At 31.9% G+C, this 17,390-nt stretch overlaps 2 protein-coding genes and 1 long non-coding RNA gene across 4 annotated transcripts; 2 read left to right on the forward strand and 1 right to left on the reverse strand.

Annotated features, from left to right (window-relative positions):
* Positions 1-2,327: 2,327 nt before the first annotated feature.
* On the forward strand, positions 2,328-10,275 carry LOC148234212 (metallophosphoesterase domain-containing protein 1). Its single transcript, XM_088187595.1, has 4 exons — positions 2,328-2,690; positions 4,763-5,009; positions 6,519-6,745; positions 7,880-10,275. Exons 1-4 carry the CDS (start codon positions 2,423-2,425, stop codon positions 8,005-8,007), a joined length of 870 nt encoding a protein of 289 aa, XP_088043721.1. The 5' UTR covers positions 2,328-2,422; the 3' UTR covers positions 8,008-10,275.
* On the reverse strand, positions 10,070-15,657 carry LOC148234213 (sensory neuron membrane protein 1-like). Of its 2 annotated transcripts, XM_088187593.1 has the most exons (9): positions 15,461-15,657; positions 13,910-14,067; positions 13,311-13,449; positions 12,643-12,891; positions 12,339-12,550; positions 11,916-12,067; positions 11,707-11,825; positions 11,452-11,568; positions 10,070-10,493 (listed from the first exon to the last, which is right to left on the reverse strand). In XM_088187593.1, exons 1-9 carry the CDS (start codon positions 15,569-15,571, stop codon positions 10,329-10,331), a joined length of 1,422 nt encoding a protein of 473 aa, XP_088043719.1. In that variant the 5' UTR covers positions 15,572-15,657; the 3' UTR covers positions 10,070-10,328. The 2 variants fall into 2 exon arrangements, with proteins under 2 accessions (XP_088043719.1, XP_088043720.1); XM_088187594.1 differs by lacking the exon at positions 15,461-15,657 and having other exon boundaries at positions 10,193-10,493; positions 13,311-13,474; positions 13,910-14,064.
* Positions 10,340-11,858, forward strand: LOC148234214 (uncharacterized). Its single transcript, XR_015809930.1, has 2 exons — positions 10,340-10,436; positions 11,435-11,858. It is a non-coding gene; the product is annotated as an uncharacterized LOC148234214 (long non-coding RNA).
* Positions 15,658-17,390: the final 1,733 nt, after the last annotated feature.

Here is a 17,390-nt window from a genome sequence, read left to right on the forward strand (position 1 = left end):
ACAACTTCTCTTTTGCGTATTTTTTTATATTACTCGTGGAAGACCGTTTTTGTTATTGAAGCAGTTAAAAGGCATTTCTGAGAAAGTAAATTATCAGCAAGTAATACAATCTTGTAAAATTGGTCAATATACATACATATGATATCCTTCAACGTGAAAAATGTATCACAATAATTTATCGTACAAATGTAGGACTGTCTCCTATTAAAAAAATATTTGACTATTTAAAATACTCGCGATCAACTTAGCGAATCAGCTCAAATATATGCACAGATTTACCATGTATGTATGTGGTTTTTGAGGATTATGTGTAATGAAGCATATTCTACCCTTATAATTGACATTTGATTTGTCAACAGCAATTACACGATTCGGAAATTAGTGCTCGAAATATATTGTCTAAATATTGAAGGAACCCAATAACATTGGTGGTCCTCTGGTAAATTTTGGATTGGATTATGCTTATTTTGTTTATATCTAACATTAAAAAAATCTGTATGATTCGCTGTCTTTTAAATTCAGCCCAAAAAAAAATATTTACATCAAAATATTTTTTTAAATAATCTTTTATGTAATTTAAACGAATTGACTTCATATGACTAGTCGGGTTCATTAACAGAACCATTCCTATATCTATAATTGGAAGGATTATCGAATATAATAAAAAATGGCCAGTTCTACTCGCGATAAAAGTATGTTTTACCATAAAAAATAGCTTACTTCGTTTAAAAATAAATACCGTGGGAGATCACTTAATGGATTACGCTCCATAAATCATAAAATATTTAGAGTGAATAACGCAAGTAACCGTTTCGTGGCGTCGGTCCATACATGCGGTAGATGCATTTATTCATTTTTTTTAATTTATGCAATTATGAAACGCAAACGCTCAGAAAATCGGCCACACGACCTTTTCGAGAGAACGGCATATGACGACTGTAGAGCGGGCGGGCGTAGTCGATACGCGTGCGCCATGCTTGTCGCGAGTGGAATTTGTTGCGCATGCGCACTAGAACTTTAGCCGTTACGTATTTACAATCGCTCGCCAGCAACCGTTGATGTGGTTAACATTTTGAATCTATCTATTTCTTCGGCAATTTTTTTAATTTTTTTCAATTAAATATATACTGTCTGAATTATTATTTTTTATTTATTTTTAGTGTACTCAAATGAAAGATTTGTTTCATTATTTACGACATAAAAATATTAGTTATTTGTCATAACCCCTAATATGGACAAACAGCAAAGCATTTAATGTGGTCTCAACCACGATGCTAATCTGGAAAATCTGGGTCTACGCGTGTTCCACTCGGCTTGGGGCGACACACGCCGAGCTCCGGGAGCACACGCGCTTCCGGAAGCGGCGCCCCTGAAGCTCTACAAGCAGAGCCGGCGCCGCCGCATTATACGTCACCACTTTGTTACTTTTGTGCCACCAGCATTTAATTATCAGCAGTGCCAAGGCTCCCATTCTCTCGCCCTAGTTGAATATCACGATTATAAATCGCTAGGACAGGAGCCGTGTGGGAGCCTAGATTTGTTATGGCCAAAACTGGTAGGCACTTGAGTAGCACTAGCGTGACGGTTTGGTCTCTACACTGGCAATCTTCCGGGCGTTCGGACGCGTCGTCTCGCGTCCGCTTTTTTTACAATGTAAACAACCGTTAATCATCAATAAAATACTACTGCAGCAGCTCAATCTGTGTATAATTGCCACCCGTCACTATTACCGTCCCTAAATATTCGTCACCAGAATTCCATTTGAAATCTAAAAATTGTATTACTAATAATGTGATCATTAAAAATGAACTAAAATATATATTAACGGAAGTATTTAATTTAATAAAATTAATTTTTACCATACCGGTGACAAGTGCTTCTGTAGAATGATTATTTTCAACAATGAAAATAATTCAAACATTCAATAGAAATAGTCAAAGTGAGAATAGATTGTCAGTTATTGCATTAAAATCAATAAAAAAAAAAGACAATATATTACATAATGCGGTTTTTGCTGACTTTTGTAAGAAGGAGTGTCGAATAAAATTAATTTTTAAAAAATAGATACATAATATATTTATAAAATAAAGAAAATAAATTTTTAAATATAGTTTTTATTCCCCCCCCCCTAACCGCATACCCTGTTTTAAAGTCACCGCACGCCACTGATATATATATATATATATATATATATATATATATATATATATATATATATATATATATATATATATATATATATATATATATATATATATATACAAAATTGCTGTGCGCAATTTTCACTTGCGTAATAATCACTGAACCGAATTTAGCATTTTTCCTATATGGTAACACCGAGCCGCTAACGTCACATGTTAGTTGAGCATTTCGAATATTTGCTATGCGAAATTAAAACCGACAGACGACCAAGTGAAGGGTCATGGAGGTGCCAGTGCACCCACTGACCGGGCAGCCTACGCAGGCTTGGCTGGAGCTGAGCCGCTCTCAGAGGGTCATCAAAGTATCCACGAAGATGCCACAAAGGCCGGCGCCGCCAGACAAGATGCGGGTGGTTTGCATGAGCGACACGCACTCCCTCACGCAACACATCAAGTTCGCTGTGCCGCATGGTGACCTGTTTGTGCACGCTGGCGACTTCACCAAGTGCGGACACCCCGAGGAAGTGGCCGAATTCGACGAATGGCTGGGTACCCTTTTTACATTAATTCTCCTTTTACAAAACATACTATTGCTAGAATATTCATTTAAACATCAATAATGAATTCACTGTACTGAACCTTTCTTTTGGCTCCCAAAAGACTGTCCCTTATCAAAGGTCGGAGAACCGAAATTAATTACCCTGAATAAACAAAATCGTAAAGGCAATGAAGGCTTAATATAAATGCACCTAGGTTTATTTTTTTATGCTGTAGATTATTCCAGAAATGCTGTGTCTAAAATACATCAGTTTCCACATGCAGTCTCAGTTTATTTTTAAATTTTTGCACATGTTAGGATCGTTTTTTGAAAATACAGTAGTACCCCCGAAATAACACGATAGGTGGGACCAATGAAGAATCGCACAAGTCGTGGTATAACTTTGTATATATGTGAATACATATAAATTTTGATTAATTGAAGCCAAGGATTAATAAAAACACTGCTTTAGAAAAAAAATATTTAATAAAATTGCAGTTCCTTATACATATTAATACAAAATAATAAGAAATAAATGTGTTACATAAAAAAAATACTTCAATGGCTTCATAAAATCTAACAAATTCGTCTGACGGCACAGTGCAATCTTTTTTTTCATACAGAATAATTTGTCCGTAGCAAGCTAATATATTTTTATTCCTTGCTTTGTAAGTAAATGGTGTTTTTTTTAGAGGTATAGAACTTTAAAATGACACATAAAAATTTTAGTAATGGCCACGGTATTGGCTTTATTGGAAAGATAATTATATGCCATTAGTGTATAAATATGATTTCGGGCATTTGGGCGCCCGCGACTGACTGACTGACTGAATAATGCGCAATCTGGAAGTCTGATTTTCGAGCAGCTGGAGCCATATATCGGCAATAATACGGCGAATGTTGGCTTCCAAGTCATCCATCGTCTAGTTTATCGGCGTAGACTAGCGACTTTTCATATTCCCACAGAAAATCCAAATGTGCTAAATCACACGATCGTGGAGGCCAATTCCCAGGTACGTTATGCTAAATTATATGCTCGTCGAACGTTTCCTTCAATAAATTGATTGTGGCGAGCGCTGTTTGGCATGTTGCACTGTTTTGTTGAAACCAAAGCTCTTCCACATTAATGCCATTCAATTGGGGAACAAAAAAGTCAGTAATCATGGATCTATAGCGCTCTCCGTTGACTGTAACATTCTGGCCGGCAACATTTTTTAAGAAATATGGAACAATGATTCCACCAGCCCATATAACACAACAAACAGTGACAGTGTTTGGGGAAGATGCAATATAATGTTGGTTTAGTATTATTCTGCGAGTGCATAGTTTTTCGTGGTGATAGCTGTATGTATAATAATATTATGTTTAATTTGAAAACTATTTCTTTTACCCCCTGGTTCCACCTGTTTTTATTGTCTCCAGCCGCCACTGGATACATAACTTCACTCTCGTCACTTAACACATGAGCGAGCGAGAGGAAAAGTATCTCACCACCCACGCCTGGTACATACATATATATGAGTGACCTGTGTCAACTCAGATTGATTGATGATTTTTGTGGATCAGTACAGCAAAATATACAGAGTGGCCCCTATAAATCTCTCAGCTTACTGAAAAGTAGGGGTTCAAGTCCGTTTGTTCGCTTCTGCACGACATTCTCTTTCGATAACAGACATCGCTTGCAGTCAATGCGCATATAGGGCCAGAAGAATTTTTCTGCACAATTCGAAAGCTCATTGAAACGATTGATATAGTCGCTCCTTGCCAGTTGAGTTGACACAAATCGATTAACACTAGATTTATGAAACCCGTTTCTGATTTATAATTTGATTTGTACCAGATAGACAGTATTTTTTTTTACGGCATTTTATATTTGCACAATGCAAATATATTAACACTATTTTTATCTTCGGAAACTTCATATTTTTAAAAATCTGGTCACTATATACTTATTTTTAATAACACCCGTAAATCTAGTGTTAATAAATAACTTGTGCATAAAATTGTTACATTTTTTTATCTTTCAATTTTTTTTCTCGTATATTCAATTATTATTTATATTCATATTTATTATGATTTTCAGGAAAGCTACCTCACAAACACAAGGTGGTCATAGCTGGAAATCATGAGCTGAGTTTTGATAAAAGCTTTACACATCCATTGAAAAACATGACGCCTGTTCTTGACAAGATACCGACGCTGGGAATGGCTAGAGATAAATTATCAGATGCTATCAGCACCATCAACATAAAAGATTTGTTAACAAACTGCATTTATTTGGAAGACGCATCAGTAACGATTAATGGAATTAAAATTTACGGAACACCGTGGTAAGAATACAGTAAAATTTTAACAATATTATAAATTCAACTCATTGAAAATATTTGTCAACTAGCTATTTTTTGTCTTTGAATTTTTCCTCTTTTTCATATGATATTTTTGCTTTTGCTATACGAACCTAATTAAAATTAAATATTCAAAAGATAAATGTTTCATAATCTACATATTATACTTTAGGCAGTAAATTGAATATCTTGGTGGACAATATATCTCTTATCCTACACCTAAATTTATCTTAAATATCTCAAATAGCTTATGTAGCACTACTTTGGATTCCAATAGTGTAGTGCTTATTAGTTGCCGTTTTTTAGAGATTTTAAATACCTTTGTGTAGATTAATTTTCTTGTCGATTAACCCTTTCGTGCTCAAATTTTTTTTTTAATTTTTAAAATTTTTTTTTTCATTTTTTAATCATTAATATTTATTAAAAAATATAGAAAAAAAATATTAAAAAAAAGTGATTGGAACTTGAAAAAATACTGGGATCTATACTTCCCACTGATACTTGCTAGAGTACTTATTGTGCCCAAAAAAGAAAAACTTCTTTTTTTTTGTAAGAAATTAATTTATTTACTTAATTTATTTTAAGTAAAAAAACAATATTATTATGCTAAAAATAAAAATAAAATCATTTCTTATGAAAAAGATCAAAAAATGGTGAAATATGTACATAGTGATACATCGCAACCTCTACACATGCTTTTAGTTTGTTTCGCCTTCTTTTTTACTCTACAAAGTCTACACTTTCTGTAAGTTTCACTTTTTAGAGGCATATGTTTACCTACAGATTCTAGTCGTATTTTCTCTAGTACTCGGGCATTATTAGCCAAAAAGCTTGATGGTCTGCCACGGCGTTTCAGCGAACAATACTTGCCGATCAACTGATTTTCTAGAGATATCCTAAAGGCTAATTTAAAATTCAGATCAAATCACCCCTAATGTATATATCACACAGTAAAAAAATGTTTTTATAACTCAAATCGACCGTCAAAATTCTTATTGTCCTTAAAATTTTAAAGTTTTGTTACAAATTCAACTTATCTAACACACGACACTCGAAATAATACAACCTGTGTTATTTTAAACTCAACTGCCACTTTTAAGTTCAATCGATGAAGTAGATAAGTGTTTTATCGTAATACCCAATAATAATTCTAGATGGCAGTAGTGAATAAAATTGGGAAACGTGATTCCCACTGATCTTTTTAGGGCAATTTCGAAAGTGGGAAACCGTATTCCCAACGGGCACGAAAGGGTTAAACAGTATTGTAAGTGCTGATACTTCAGTGGCAACAATTACCCAGATATTCATCGCTATATGTTACGGTTATATATGTATTTGTCAGTGTTATCTGTTTTCTTAGTGTTTTTCTTTTTATAAAGCTCTTTAAAATATTCTACGACTTTAATTATTTTTGAGTTTTAGGTCAGCTATGAGAATGAGTAGCAGAGTTTCTTCACAGTTGAGCTGTCGATTTATTTTCTAACATTTTTACAGGCAACCCGAGTTTTGCAAGTGGGCCTTTAACGTACCAAGAGGACTGGCGTGTTTAGAAAAGTGGATGCAAATACCGACCGACACAGACATACTGGTATCTCACACGCCACCGATTGGCCACGGTGATTTGTGCTGCGATGGCGTACGAGCTGGATGTGTTGAGCTCCTCACAGTTCTACAACAAAGGCTCAACGTAAAATACCACATATTCGGTCATGTACATGAAGGTAAACTACGGCAAAAAGGTTATATTTTGCTCCTCTGTAGCGAGCGAATGTAGTTAAGTGACAAAGTTATACTTAAAAGCGGAATATGCATATTATTTATGTGTACCTACTATAATACCCATAAAATCAACAAAGTACTATAAACTATTATTGTTTTTTTTATATAAAAATCAATAGGTATGATTAAATGCGCTTAATCATTTATGACTGTTTGATTTGGCGCTTTATAGTGCATTATAAGTTTTTATATAAATTGTACATGTTGGTCACTAAAATATCTATGATTTCACTTTTCTTTTTAATTATGTTAAAATATTAGCATGGACTTCAAAAATCATGAAATACGTTTATTTAATATTAGACTAGGTACACATTTGCAAATGAAACCTGCTTCATATACCTCCAATTGCTTGTTTTCCTTTATAATTGTATGTATAGGCATATCTAATTATTTTTTTGTGACACGTCAAAAACACGTTTAAATTAATTTAAAACTCTCATTAAGCTATGTTGGTTTTGGTTAATTCGCTATAACTTCAATGGTAATACACGTACACTGTAACATACACACAATTGAAAAGCGAAGAAAATATATTATATATTTCTTTTATTTTTGTGCGGCGGAAATGATACAATGGAAAATAAATAATAAAATTTCTGTAGGAAATAATATTTTATACAATTTTTTTTATAAAAACATATATATATTCAGCATTAGCTTATTATCTATTGGTTATGTATTAATGCGGCTTTTCTGCGGCGAAATTTTATAGAATTTAATTTTACTAAATATATACTTTTTACACTTTTGAAATGACTAGTGCGAATAATAAAAATACATAAATACAAACGTGTAAAACGAATGAAAATTTTCTGTGTTTGTGTACATACAATATATTATTTTTCAACTATTTCTTCTAAACATAGATATTAACAACGCGAATACACTGTTTAATTAAATATGTTTTTTCCCTATTTGATATGATTATATGAGCTTATTTTAGAGATAACGTTTTATATTTAAATGATAATGTAATTTTTTTTGATCTTTGTATTTCTTTTTTATTTAAATTTTAATTTTATGATAATATAACTTTACAGCACATACTAATAATTATTATTTAATTGTTACAGGTTATGGGATCACATCTGACGGAAAGATTATATTCATCAATGCATCTACTTGTAATCTAAACTATTTGCCAGGTAATCCACCTGTCGTCTTTGACATCAAATTGCCAACGGGTGTCGTTAAAAATTAAAAAGAAACATGATAGAATTGACTATCGACTTAATATGTCTATATTTTGAAAAGGCAAACTTCTTTTTATACTTTTAATATTGTATATGTAGAAAAAAATATTTAATTTACATTATATTGAATCAAGGTGTGATTTAAGATAAAAAATCTGGAAATTTGAATGAAAAAATATATTATTTTATCATTTAATATTATATATACTGCACAATTAATATTAGTAAATATTAAAATTATGTTAGTTTAACCTTTAGTAGCCGAAATTCGATATATTTGCTTTAACTACTTTGTCAAAAATTGTCAGATATGACGTCATCATTGAATAAGAAACTGAATACATTTTTAATGGGCTGTATTTGCTTCAGGGAAAAATTAATTTGTTGATATTTAGATATGTTGATATTTAGAAAGTGATCCCAAACGGTTCAGCAAACAAAGGCTACCAAAAAAAATCTTGATAATTTTTTTAAAGTATCAAAATAATGTTTGTTTTTTTACAGTAAAGCAATTATAAGCTTCTAATGTCCCCTCCTACTCAAATTTTATGTGTTTTTTTTGCATCTAATATATGTTAACCTTTCAATATGAAAACCAGTTGTGTTTGCGCTAGTTTTACCTATTAACATGATGTTAAATCCTTATTTCTCACATTTGGCCACAGTCGGTTAATAAGTGTTTAAATCAACATTTTAGGGTATGTGCTATTTTGCTACTATACAATAATGCTAAACAGCATAAAGCATGTGATTATATGGATACCTCAAAGAATAGATGAGGTAATCATTTCACTAAGACTTCATCCGTCGCTTGGATATTTAACGATGTTAATGTACATGTAAGGAAGAAACGTTGAACCTAATTATTCTGACGATTGTTTGAACTGCTTTGCTATCCGTGTGCCAAATTATGCAGACTCCAAAATTAGTCATACCTATAAAATTGGTGTATGAAACATCAAAATACCCAAATCAACGCAAAACCATGCATTAAATTCTTTGTCTATCTCCTACTACTTTTTGATCTTCTCATAAGAGATAAGCACTGTGACATATTTATCTAATCTGGAGAAAGAATTAAATTTTCCTTCGCATGCTATATGTATATTGTGTACTATCGGATCCAAGTGTCGTATCCACATTAGTGAAAGCTTGTCTGGATTTTGTGGCAATGCAAATGTGAGCACTTTGTGATCCATAAACTGTTTAAATGTTTTTCTTATACCGGTTGACATCTGCATGTATTTGTGTGTGTTGCAGTGCTGCATTTCTGGTTGTATAATTTCTTTACCAAAAGGGTTCATGTTGTAGTTTCATTTGTTACATATCATAACAGTGTATCAAACACTTCCGTGGATTAAATGTTTGTCACGAAATATAGAAAGCTTTCTTTTCCTATGAATGAGTATCCACACTATTCGCAATTTTCTGTTTTCTTGTTTAATAGTATCACACTCAAAATATAAGTTGTTATCACATTGATCTCTACTTCCTGTACATTCTGAGTGAGAGTGACAAATTAAAAGATTTTCGTCAACTCTATTTTCTTTAATAATCCGCAATAATGTATGTATCTTCTGCTGTTAATTTGTGTATTTTTCATATAAACCCCCCCCCCCCCCTCCCACCAGTTAGGAATCACTGACTTGGAGAATATCACAGAAATATGTTAAATAGAGTGTTTAGATATCCAACATTGTATGACTCTGAAACGACATTTTTTATATTCCAGTGTAGCATTTCAGGTATTGATATAATTTTTATTATTATTAGCCTTTTAGTAGTTGCACAGATTTTATTGAAAACAAATTACGGTGTGATTATAACTTGAGGAATACAATATTTTTAATAAGAACATACCATTTTAAAGGAGCATTTAAAGTACAACGAAAACATAGTTTTACTTTATATGGTATTATTAATACAAGTGATTGTTTAAAACATATTTGTAATCTGTGATTTTTAAATTTTACTTATTTTGTATCTTATCTTTTTGAAAAAAGATTTCTAGTCATTATTATTTACTCACATTACGTCCAAACTGTGAAAGTATATTAAAGAAAATAAATACTTACATTTGGTTCAGTTTATTTAATTTTAGCATAACTACAAGGTGTATTTATAATGATTCAACATTGTTTGTATTTGTATATATGGCAATTTAATCGTACAAGATGCATATCTCATGTTTATTTATCATAACTAATATAAGCTTATGTAACATTTTTTTACCGAAGATTTGTAGCAGTGGGAGTATTATAAAAATTATTCAAAAATATTTATTTTATTTCAATCCATGTCAAATTTAACTCCATCCATAGTTCATGCTCTAATTCTTAGGCCACAAAACCATGCAAAGTTTGCACAGTACCAGCACGAGGAACAAGATTCCAAATAGACCCATTACTCCATAGCAGGCAGCTTGGACAATGAAGAGGTAATAATAAAACACTTGGACAAGAAATTCGTTCAATTCGCCTGGTATGTAGGTATCCTGAAATTAACAAATAATTTATATAAAATACAGTTGCTATGTATAAATTGTTATAACCATATTTCTAAATTTTGATAATATGACTATGTCATCCTCAACATTCTTGTTGACTTCCTAGAAATATGCCTCACAAGTTTCAAAATAATTAGATAACCGAAATTTAAAGTATATTGAACATGATTTTTTTTAGAAATTAACAATAATGTATAATTCGCTTTATGAGTATGTAATACTGCTGTGTTCAAATTTGAAAATTTGGAAAAAAATATATGAAAAACTACTGAATGAACTGAGAAATTGATGTTTTGAAACTTATAGCAAAAAAAATATTTAAACCCGAGTTTTTTATATTTTTAACAGTTGTGTGGAGTCGGAGTAGGAGCATTTTAAGCGGAGTCGTAAAAAATAGACTGACTCCTTTTTAACCCTTTTCACCCTGACCAATAATTTTTTAATTGTTCATCGTCCACCTTGCATTTTAAGTCGATAATATGAAGTAAATAAAAGTTATTATGCAAATACCCAACAACAGCCGACCAGCCGGTGTGGTCACATGTAGACACATACAATGGCGCGGCACTAATCGAAGCAAGTCTCAGTAGAGCGCTTATTTTCCACGCTTAAAATAATCATATCCGATTGAAGAGCTTCCATAAACGATGAATTATTAGAAGCAATTTTTTTTTAAGATCTAATTCAGTTTGAATAATGGATTTTTGAAAATATTATTGATTAAATTAAGAATGTGAGTCAGAATTAATAATATAATTATTCTTTGTTGTTATTCACATGAAAATAAATTTAATATTTTAAGATTGTTTTATCGAAATTTTCAAATTCAGAGTCAGTCAAAATTTCCAACGACTCCACGACCCTGGTATAAACGATATGTCTTTATGGCAATGCCCGGTATAATTTATTGAATGTATTTTTACTTTCAGATTTTATCTTCACTTACCTCATCAATCCACAGCAATGGGAATAAGATGTCTTCCGTGTTGGAAAACTCCAAGTCTTTCTTTAAATTCATGTTGTATTGAAATTTAAAGTTAGCTTTGTTCAGAAATCCGAAATACTGTGAATAAAAATTGTTTTAGACAATATCTTTTTAAATCACAATTAAGCTTAGAATATGTTCTTCTAGTTTTTCCTAATGTTATTAAATATACGAGAACTTTAGTGATATAGATATAAGATACTATTTAATTCGTACATAGTCTAATGTGATTCTGGATACATGTTCTTCCTCATTAGGTTTCATATTTCCAACGGCTGTCAAGTATTTTTCATGAGCTCCATAAAAATTCGGCAAACTCATCGCCATGTACGGACCTGGTGAATAAAATAAATATAAAAATTTTACAATTAGCATCATTTTTTTATATTCCGCAACAAAAAATCGCGTTTGCAAATGTAAATCACCCCAGCATTCGTGCATGTCGACTACTCCGTGCAAGTAGCAACCGTGTTCTTCATAGCAAAAGCATTCTTGTGGTACTTTTTCCAAGAACGTTGCAAATTCAAACGCCTTTGAACTGCCTGGAACCTGCCTCTTGAAAAAATATGTCATTTTCCTAAAAAAAATAAAACGCTTTTCTCAATTTTGCTATCAAGCTATTGTTGATTTGATTTTCATGCCATTTTCAGTTTCCAATTCAGAACTCTCTCAAGGAGTAGCTAGGTACATACAAGATAATGTCAAATTTAATATTATTTTTATATTATATTTTTAATGAAGGTGCAATATTTTATATTTTACTAAAACTGACAAATTACGTTTATTATTTAATTTTTATTGAGACATATTTACCTAATCTTTTACTTCAGCTGATTTTTTTATCTCACCTGCATATATCTGGTCTAAATATTTCGACCTGGTCAGTTTTCTTTATAAACGGTGGAAATACGTCGCCCAGGGTAGAGTCGATCGCATTGCAAGTTCCCGTAGTAGGCCATATTACTAGAGTTCTTTCATTTTGCATTTTTACAACTTGCCCAACCTTCTTTATATCTCCCTTACCAGAATTCACAGTATATGTTTCTTCATAATAAATTTTCTAAAAAGCAAAAATATTTTATGTGTTTCTCAATAATTAAAAATAAAAACGTTAAAAGGAATTTTTGCTAGATGAAGCGAATAATGACATACCTCTTTGAACAATGCGAAAAGTAGAGTATTTCCTACTTTAGATACCATTTTAATAGTTTTTATGCCTTCGCATATTTGCATAACCTCCGTGTTGCTCGCTTTAACACCATCGCATATCTTCACTCCTTCATAAAGTATATTTTTCACTTTCACGTTTAAAACTAGATCATAACCTTCATTAAATATGATATCTTTATTCTTCCTGACAATCTCTAATGAACCATTTTTCTGAGCCCAGTAATAAATAGACTGAAAAAATATGAAAACACCCATTTTTGCACAAACCTTCGTTTATAATAGTTCTAAAAAATAATCAAATTTTTGCCACAAAAATAAACTGATTTATGAATCGAATTTTAACTATCTTTTAATAATAAATTGTAAAGTTCTTCAATTGAACCACTCTGGACCATCCAATTAGATTAAATTGGCAGCTCTATAAATAGTTAAAAATCTTTTAACAATATTTACAACCATGAGAATCTAAATATTATTAGTCTTTGTATATGGTATTCGAAGGTGGGTCTTAAATGTTTTAAGACAAAAAATGAGTATTTTATTAAAATGAGACACCACCATGAGAAATTTCAATTTCACCGTTAGAACTTTTTTGTTAGAATAATATATTGAATTACTTCGCGTATATACATATTTATTTGCATACATACCAATAAAGGAACGTTCAATATCTTAACCTCATCGTCAAGAGACAAATGTTGCGATTCAGTTTCGTTGAATATAGCCCCAACTTTATCCGTATATGATATAAATTCATCAGCTATTACATTACTCTTCTTTCGTCCAACGCTATAATTTGCGAATGTATTATTACCTTAAATATAATAACCAACTATAAATTGAACTAGAACTCATTATATAGTTTTTATAACAAAAAATATATCTTTAATATAAAAATGTTTTAGTTTTTGCAAAATTAAGTCTTAACATAATTTGTAATGAATAGATAGACTAAAAAAATACATTAAAATTGAAACAGATATCTTACTAATTTCACTTATCCCAAAAAACAAATAAATATAAGTAACATTACACATAACATAAAATTATTTGGTACAACATGTTTAATAAAAATATCATAATTATTCAACTAGACAGTCACTTAATTCAACTTGAATGACAAATTATATTTTAATTTTCTGATATCTAGAATAATGGACAATGGCTGCAAGCCATTATCCTTTAATAAATTTAATCTTGAATATATATGGGGTGCATTATACAAGTAATAATCAAAATAATATTTTACCTAAACACAAACGGTCCAATTTCATTAAATATTGGCTTTTCTCCGCGATTCACATCATCTGGATTTTCAATATTGAATATGTAACTGCGCCTTAAGATCGGATAAGATCCTTGAGACCACGCATCATATATGATATTTCCAGGCACAAGTGATAATTGCTGTAAAAAAATTGTAAAATAACTTTTAAAACCAAAAAACATTTTTTTCAAGAATTACAATATACATGTTACACAAAATTAAAATACTATCGGCATATACAAAGATTTTATTGAAATTCACGCATTGATCATGAGAAAAACTTGTCGCATATTAGGCAGTAAAAACGCAATAATTATATATGTATATATTATAATCATTATTCTATATTCACGTCATGATAGCCATTATACAAACATGTTTTATTTGACACTTCCAATGCATTCATACACCTATATCTACAATATAACAACTCTAAGTCATATGCTTATAAACACATATTATTACTACATATTATTGAAAATTCCAACGAAATGTTAAATTATACCCAGTGGCGTAGCTATGGGGGGGTGGAGGGGACGGGCCGCCCCGGGCGGCACTTTCTTAGGGGCGGCATATTCGCGATGGAATCGTCTAGTGTGGTTCTTAACCTTGAATGCACTAAAACATATATATATATATATATAAATCCACGGATAACAAGAGCTTAATAATAACCAATTTATTATTTTAAGAAATGCTAGAGGGCTATTTTAAGAATCACCCTGGGCGGCACATAACCTAGCTACGCCACTGATTATACCATTAAATATTTAACTTTCCCTATAACAATTCGTAAAACTCCAAGGCAGTGAATTATAAAACTAATGGAAATGTTAACTGAAGAACATGATCAATATGTGGTTAAACATCAGAAGAGACACTTGAAGCACAGTCGTCTCACCCACAATCCTCATCATATGAACAAATGATGAGGATATCATCACCTAGAACTGGTATACAAATATCTCATGACAATACCTCCAACGAGTGTTGACTTTTTCAGCAGATACCTAAGAGACTAAACAAAGAGACAATCGATGTTCTAATATTACTACGAGCATATTATTAAAAATAATATTTGGATTGCTTATTGTATTATTTTAATAATACCGGTATTTATTTAGTGTTTTATTTCAATTATACCTCTTTTTATTTTTTAAACTATTATACATTCATAATGCAATATTATTTACTGTATTTAATTTATCTCTATGAATCATAGAGATAAATTTAATACAGTAAATAATAGACTATATAGATTAATCATTGACTATGATAAAATGAATTGTATAAATCACGTTTTGCCAATTTTATTTATATATTTAACTTGAATTTTTAAAATAATCAGATTCCGGGATCGTAAACTTCTAACGCCGAAATCCCGAACCCGAAATTTTGCTCCGGGATTGGATTCAAAACTGGGTTAAATCACAGTTGACCATGGACTAATATTCCAGAGGCACATGGTGCTAATCAAAGAACGCTAAACGAAAATGTATTATCAGAGTTAATCTAATAGCGAGAAAATAATACCTGGGATAATATCGTATGAAGCAGAGTAGGTATGCCGTACAATGTCAAAACTGTGACTAGTACGAAAATAATCAACATTATACACGTGCAACACATGTGGCAGCACCCCATTTTAAAAGTTTTATTTAAAACTACTACTGGGCTAACTTTTTAATCCTTGCACTTAGTGCTCACAGCGACGACTGGTCGTAATATATAAATTTCAGAATATTATCTAAATTATACGATAGCAAAAAACAATATATCTGTACCTAGGCAAAGATAACAGCGACGAGTCACTACAATTAAAATAAACTCGTAAATAGTATTAGTAATTTATGAACAATGATACACGACAACAAAAAATATTCTAAGAAATTATAATCGCGTATAAACCATTTTGCATTTTTTAATGCAGCGATAAGATACATATATTAAAACACATTTTAAATCGGTAATTTCCTGTTTATCTTACAAGGTAAAGCATGATAACTGATGATATCTAGTGTAATGTATCAATGTTTTTAAGTTTTAATTACAATTTTTTTTTAATTCAACGAATAATACGTCAGGTTGTACTTTAGAAGCTGGATTTGTTTTAATCCTTTTTTTATAAATGATTCGCTTCGCTAATAATGACAACCATGTCGCACCAACTTGCACATAGCGTACTAAGCGTATATTATGGTATGTAACACGAATTTTATTCAATACCTATTTCATAAATAAGCATATGTGAACTTTTCTGTTGCCCAAATGCCGCGAAGTATGACCGCATTGGAAACTTATAAGAGGGGGAAGGAGAGATTATTCCAGAACCATATCTGACACCGTAGAAAGGGGTTTATTTACCTGAGAACTCGATCTCTCTCCTGATATTTGCAGACAGTAACAAAATAAGGTAATCTAAGCACTGGCAGTGAGATCACAAAACGTCGTCAAATAACACGTTCCACAACATTGTTTCGAGGACAGACCTTTACGGACAAAAGGTTCCTACAGACTTGATTCTTTAATAATAATTCTCTAATATTCTCTCCCACCCAGTGGCGTAGCTAGGGTATGTGCCACCCAGGGCGATCCTTAAAATGGCCGCCCCCCTCTCCATACATTTTTGCAGGGTCATAAAATAATAAATTGGTTATTATTAAGCTCTTGTTATTCGTGGATTTATATATGTTTTGGTGCATTCAGTGTTAAGAACCACACTAGATGATCCCATCGCGAATATGCCGCATCCAAGCAAGTGCCGCCCGGGGCGGCCCGCCCCCTCCCCATTGCTACGCCACTACTGCCCCCACCATGCGTGATATCTAGGATGAGCACCAATCGAATAACTTTTTAGTAAAAAAAATCATAAGATATTAAAATGAATTGATAATATAGTTATATATATAGTTAGTTATTCGGGGATTTCAAATTATAGATCCCGATTTAGGAATGATGCGAACTAAAGTGACATAGAGCAGGCTTGGTTATTTACTATCGGTTTTGAGACCGAATAAGTGTGAGTTTTCTACGAACCAGGAATCGTCTTTCAGATGACAACATCCGATGCACCTCGTGGCCGCAGTTCCTAAATGCCTCATCGCTGAGAGTCTGTGCCCCCATATAAATGTACTTCGAAAATGTGTTTCCAATGGCATGTATGAAAATTTTTTTGTGCTATATTTATATATTTTATATGGAAATGCAAATGCTGGTTTTAGGTAATAAAACTTGAAAGTCGGAGTGTCGTGTGAAATGGAGTGTGATATGTCGTGATGTTTTTTTATGACGATGCCGAGTTATCTGCTGATGTGTTTCATATGTGACTCCTTGGCGTCTCTCTTGGTGCGTCTCTGGTCGCGTCTTCTTCCGTCTGCCTCTTTGTGTCACATTTTTATATTGCTGATTCGAGATAGTAATGGTGAGTTGCAAATGAGAATGTTAGCGGGACAATTGCAAGGCT

The sequence above is a fragment of the Plectrocnemia conspersa genome, unplaced genomic scaffold (assembly GCF_051122295.1).
Source record: "Plectrocnemia conspersa isolate PC_06_02 unplaced genomic scaffold, ASM5112229v1 ptg000006l, whole genome shotgun sequence".
Classification (NCBI taxonomy): Eukaryota; Metazoa; Arthropoda; class Insecta; order Trichoptera; family Polycentropodidae; genus Plectrocnemia; species Plectrocnemia conspersa.

Bases quoted from the DNA above. Each gene is read 5' to 3' on its own strand.
- LOC148234213 (XM_088187593.1), bottom strand. From the start codon at position 15,571: ATGGGGTGCTGCCACATGTGTTGCACGTGTATAATGTTGATTATTTTC. The intron at 12,892-13,310 runs GTATGTATGCAA...ATATTTTTTCAG, and splicing joins TATTGAACGTTCCTTTATTG to TCTATTTATTACTGGGCTCA. The intron at 11,826-11,915 runs GTGATTTACATT...TTTATTCACCAG, and splicing joins CGACATGCACGAATGCTGGG to GTCCGTACATGGCGATGAGT.
- LOC148234212 (XM_088187595.1), top strand. From the start codon at position 2,423: ATGGAGGTGCCAGTGCACCCACTGACCGGGCAGCCTACGCAGGCTTGG. The intron at 5,010-6,518 runs GTAAGAATACAG...ACATTTTTACAG, and splicing joins AAAATTTACGGAACACCGTG to GCAACCCGAGTTTTGCAAGT. The intron at 6,746-7,879 runs GTAAACTACGGC...TAATTGTTACAG, and splicing joins ATTCGGTCATGTACATGAAG to GTTATGGGATCACATCTGAC.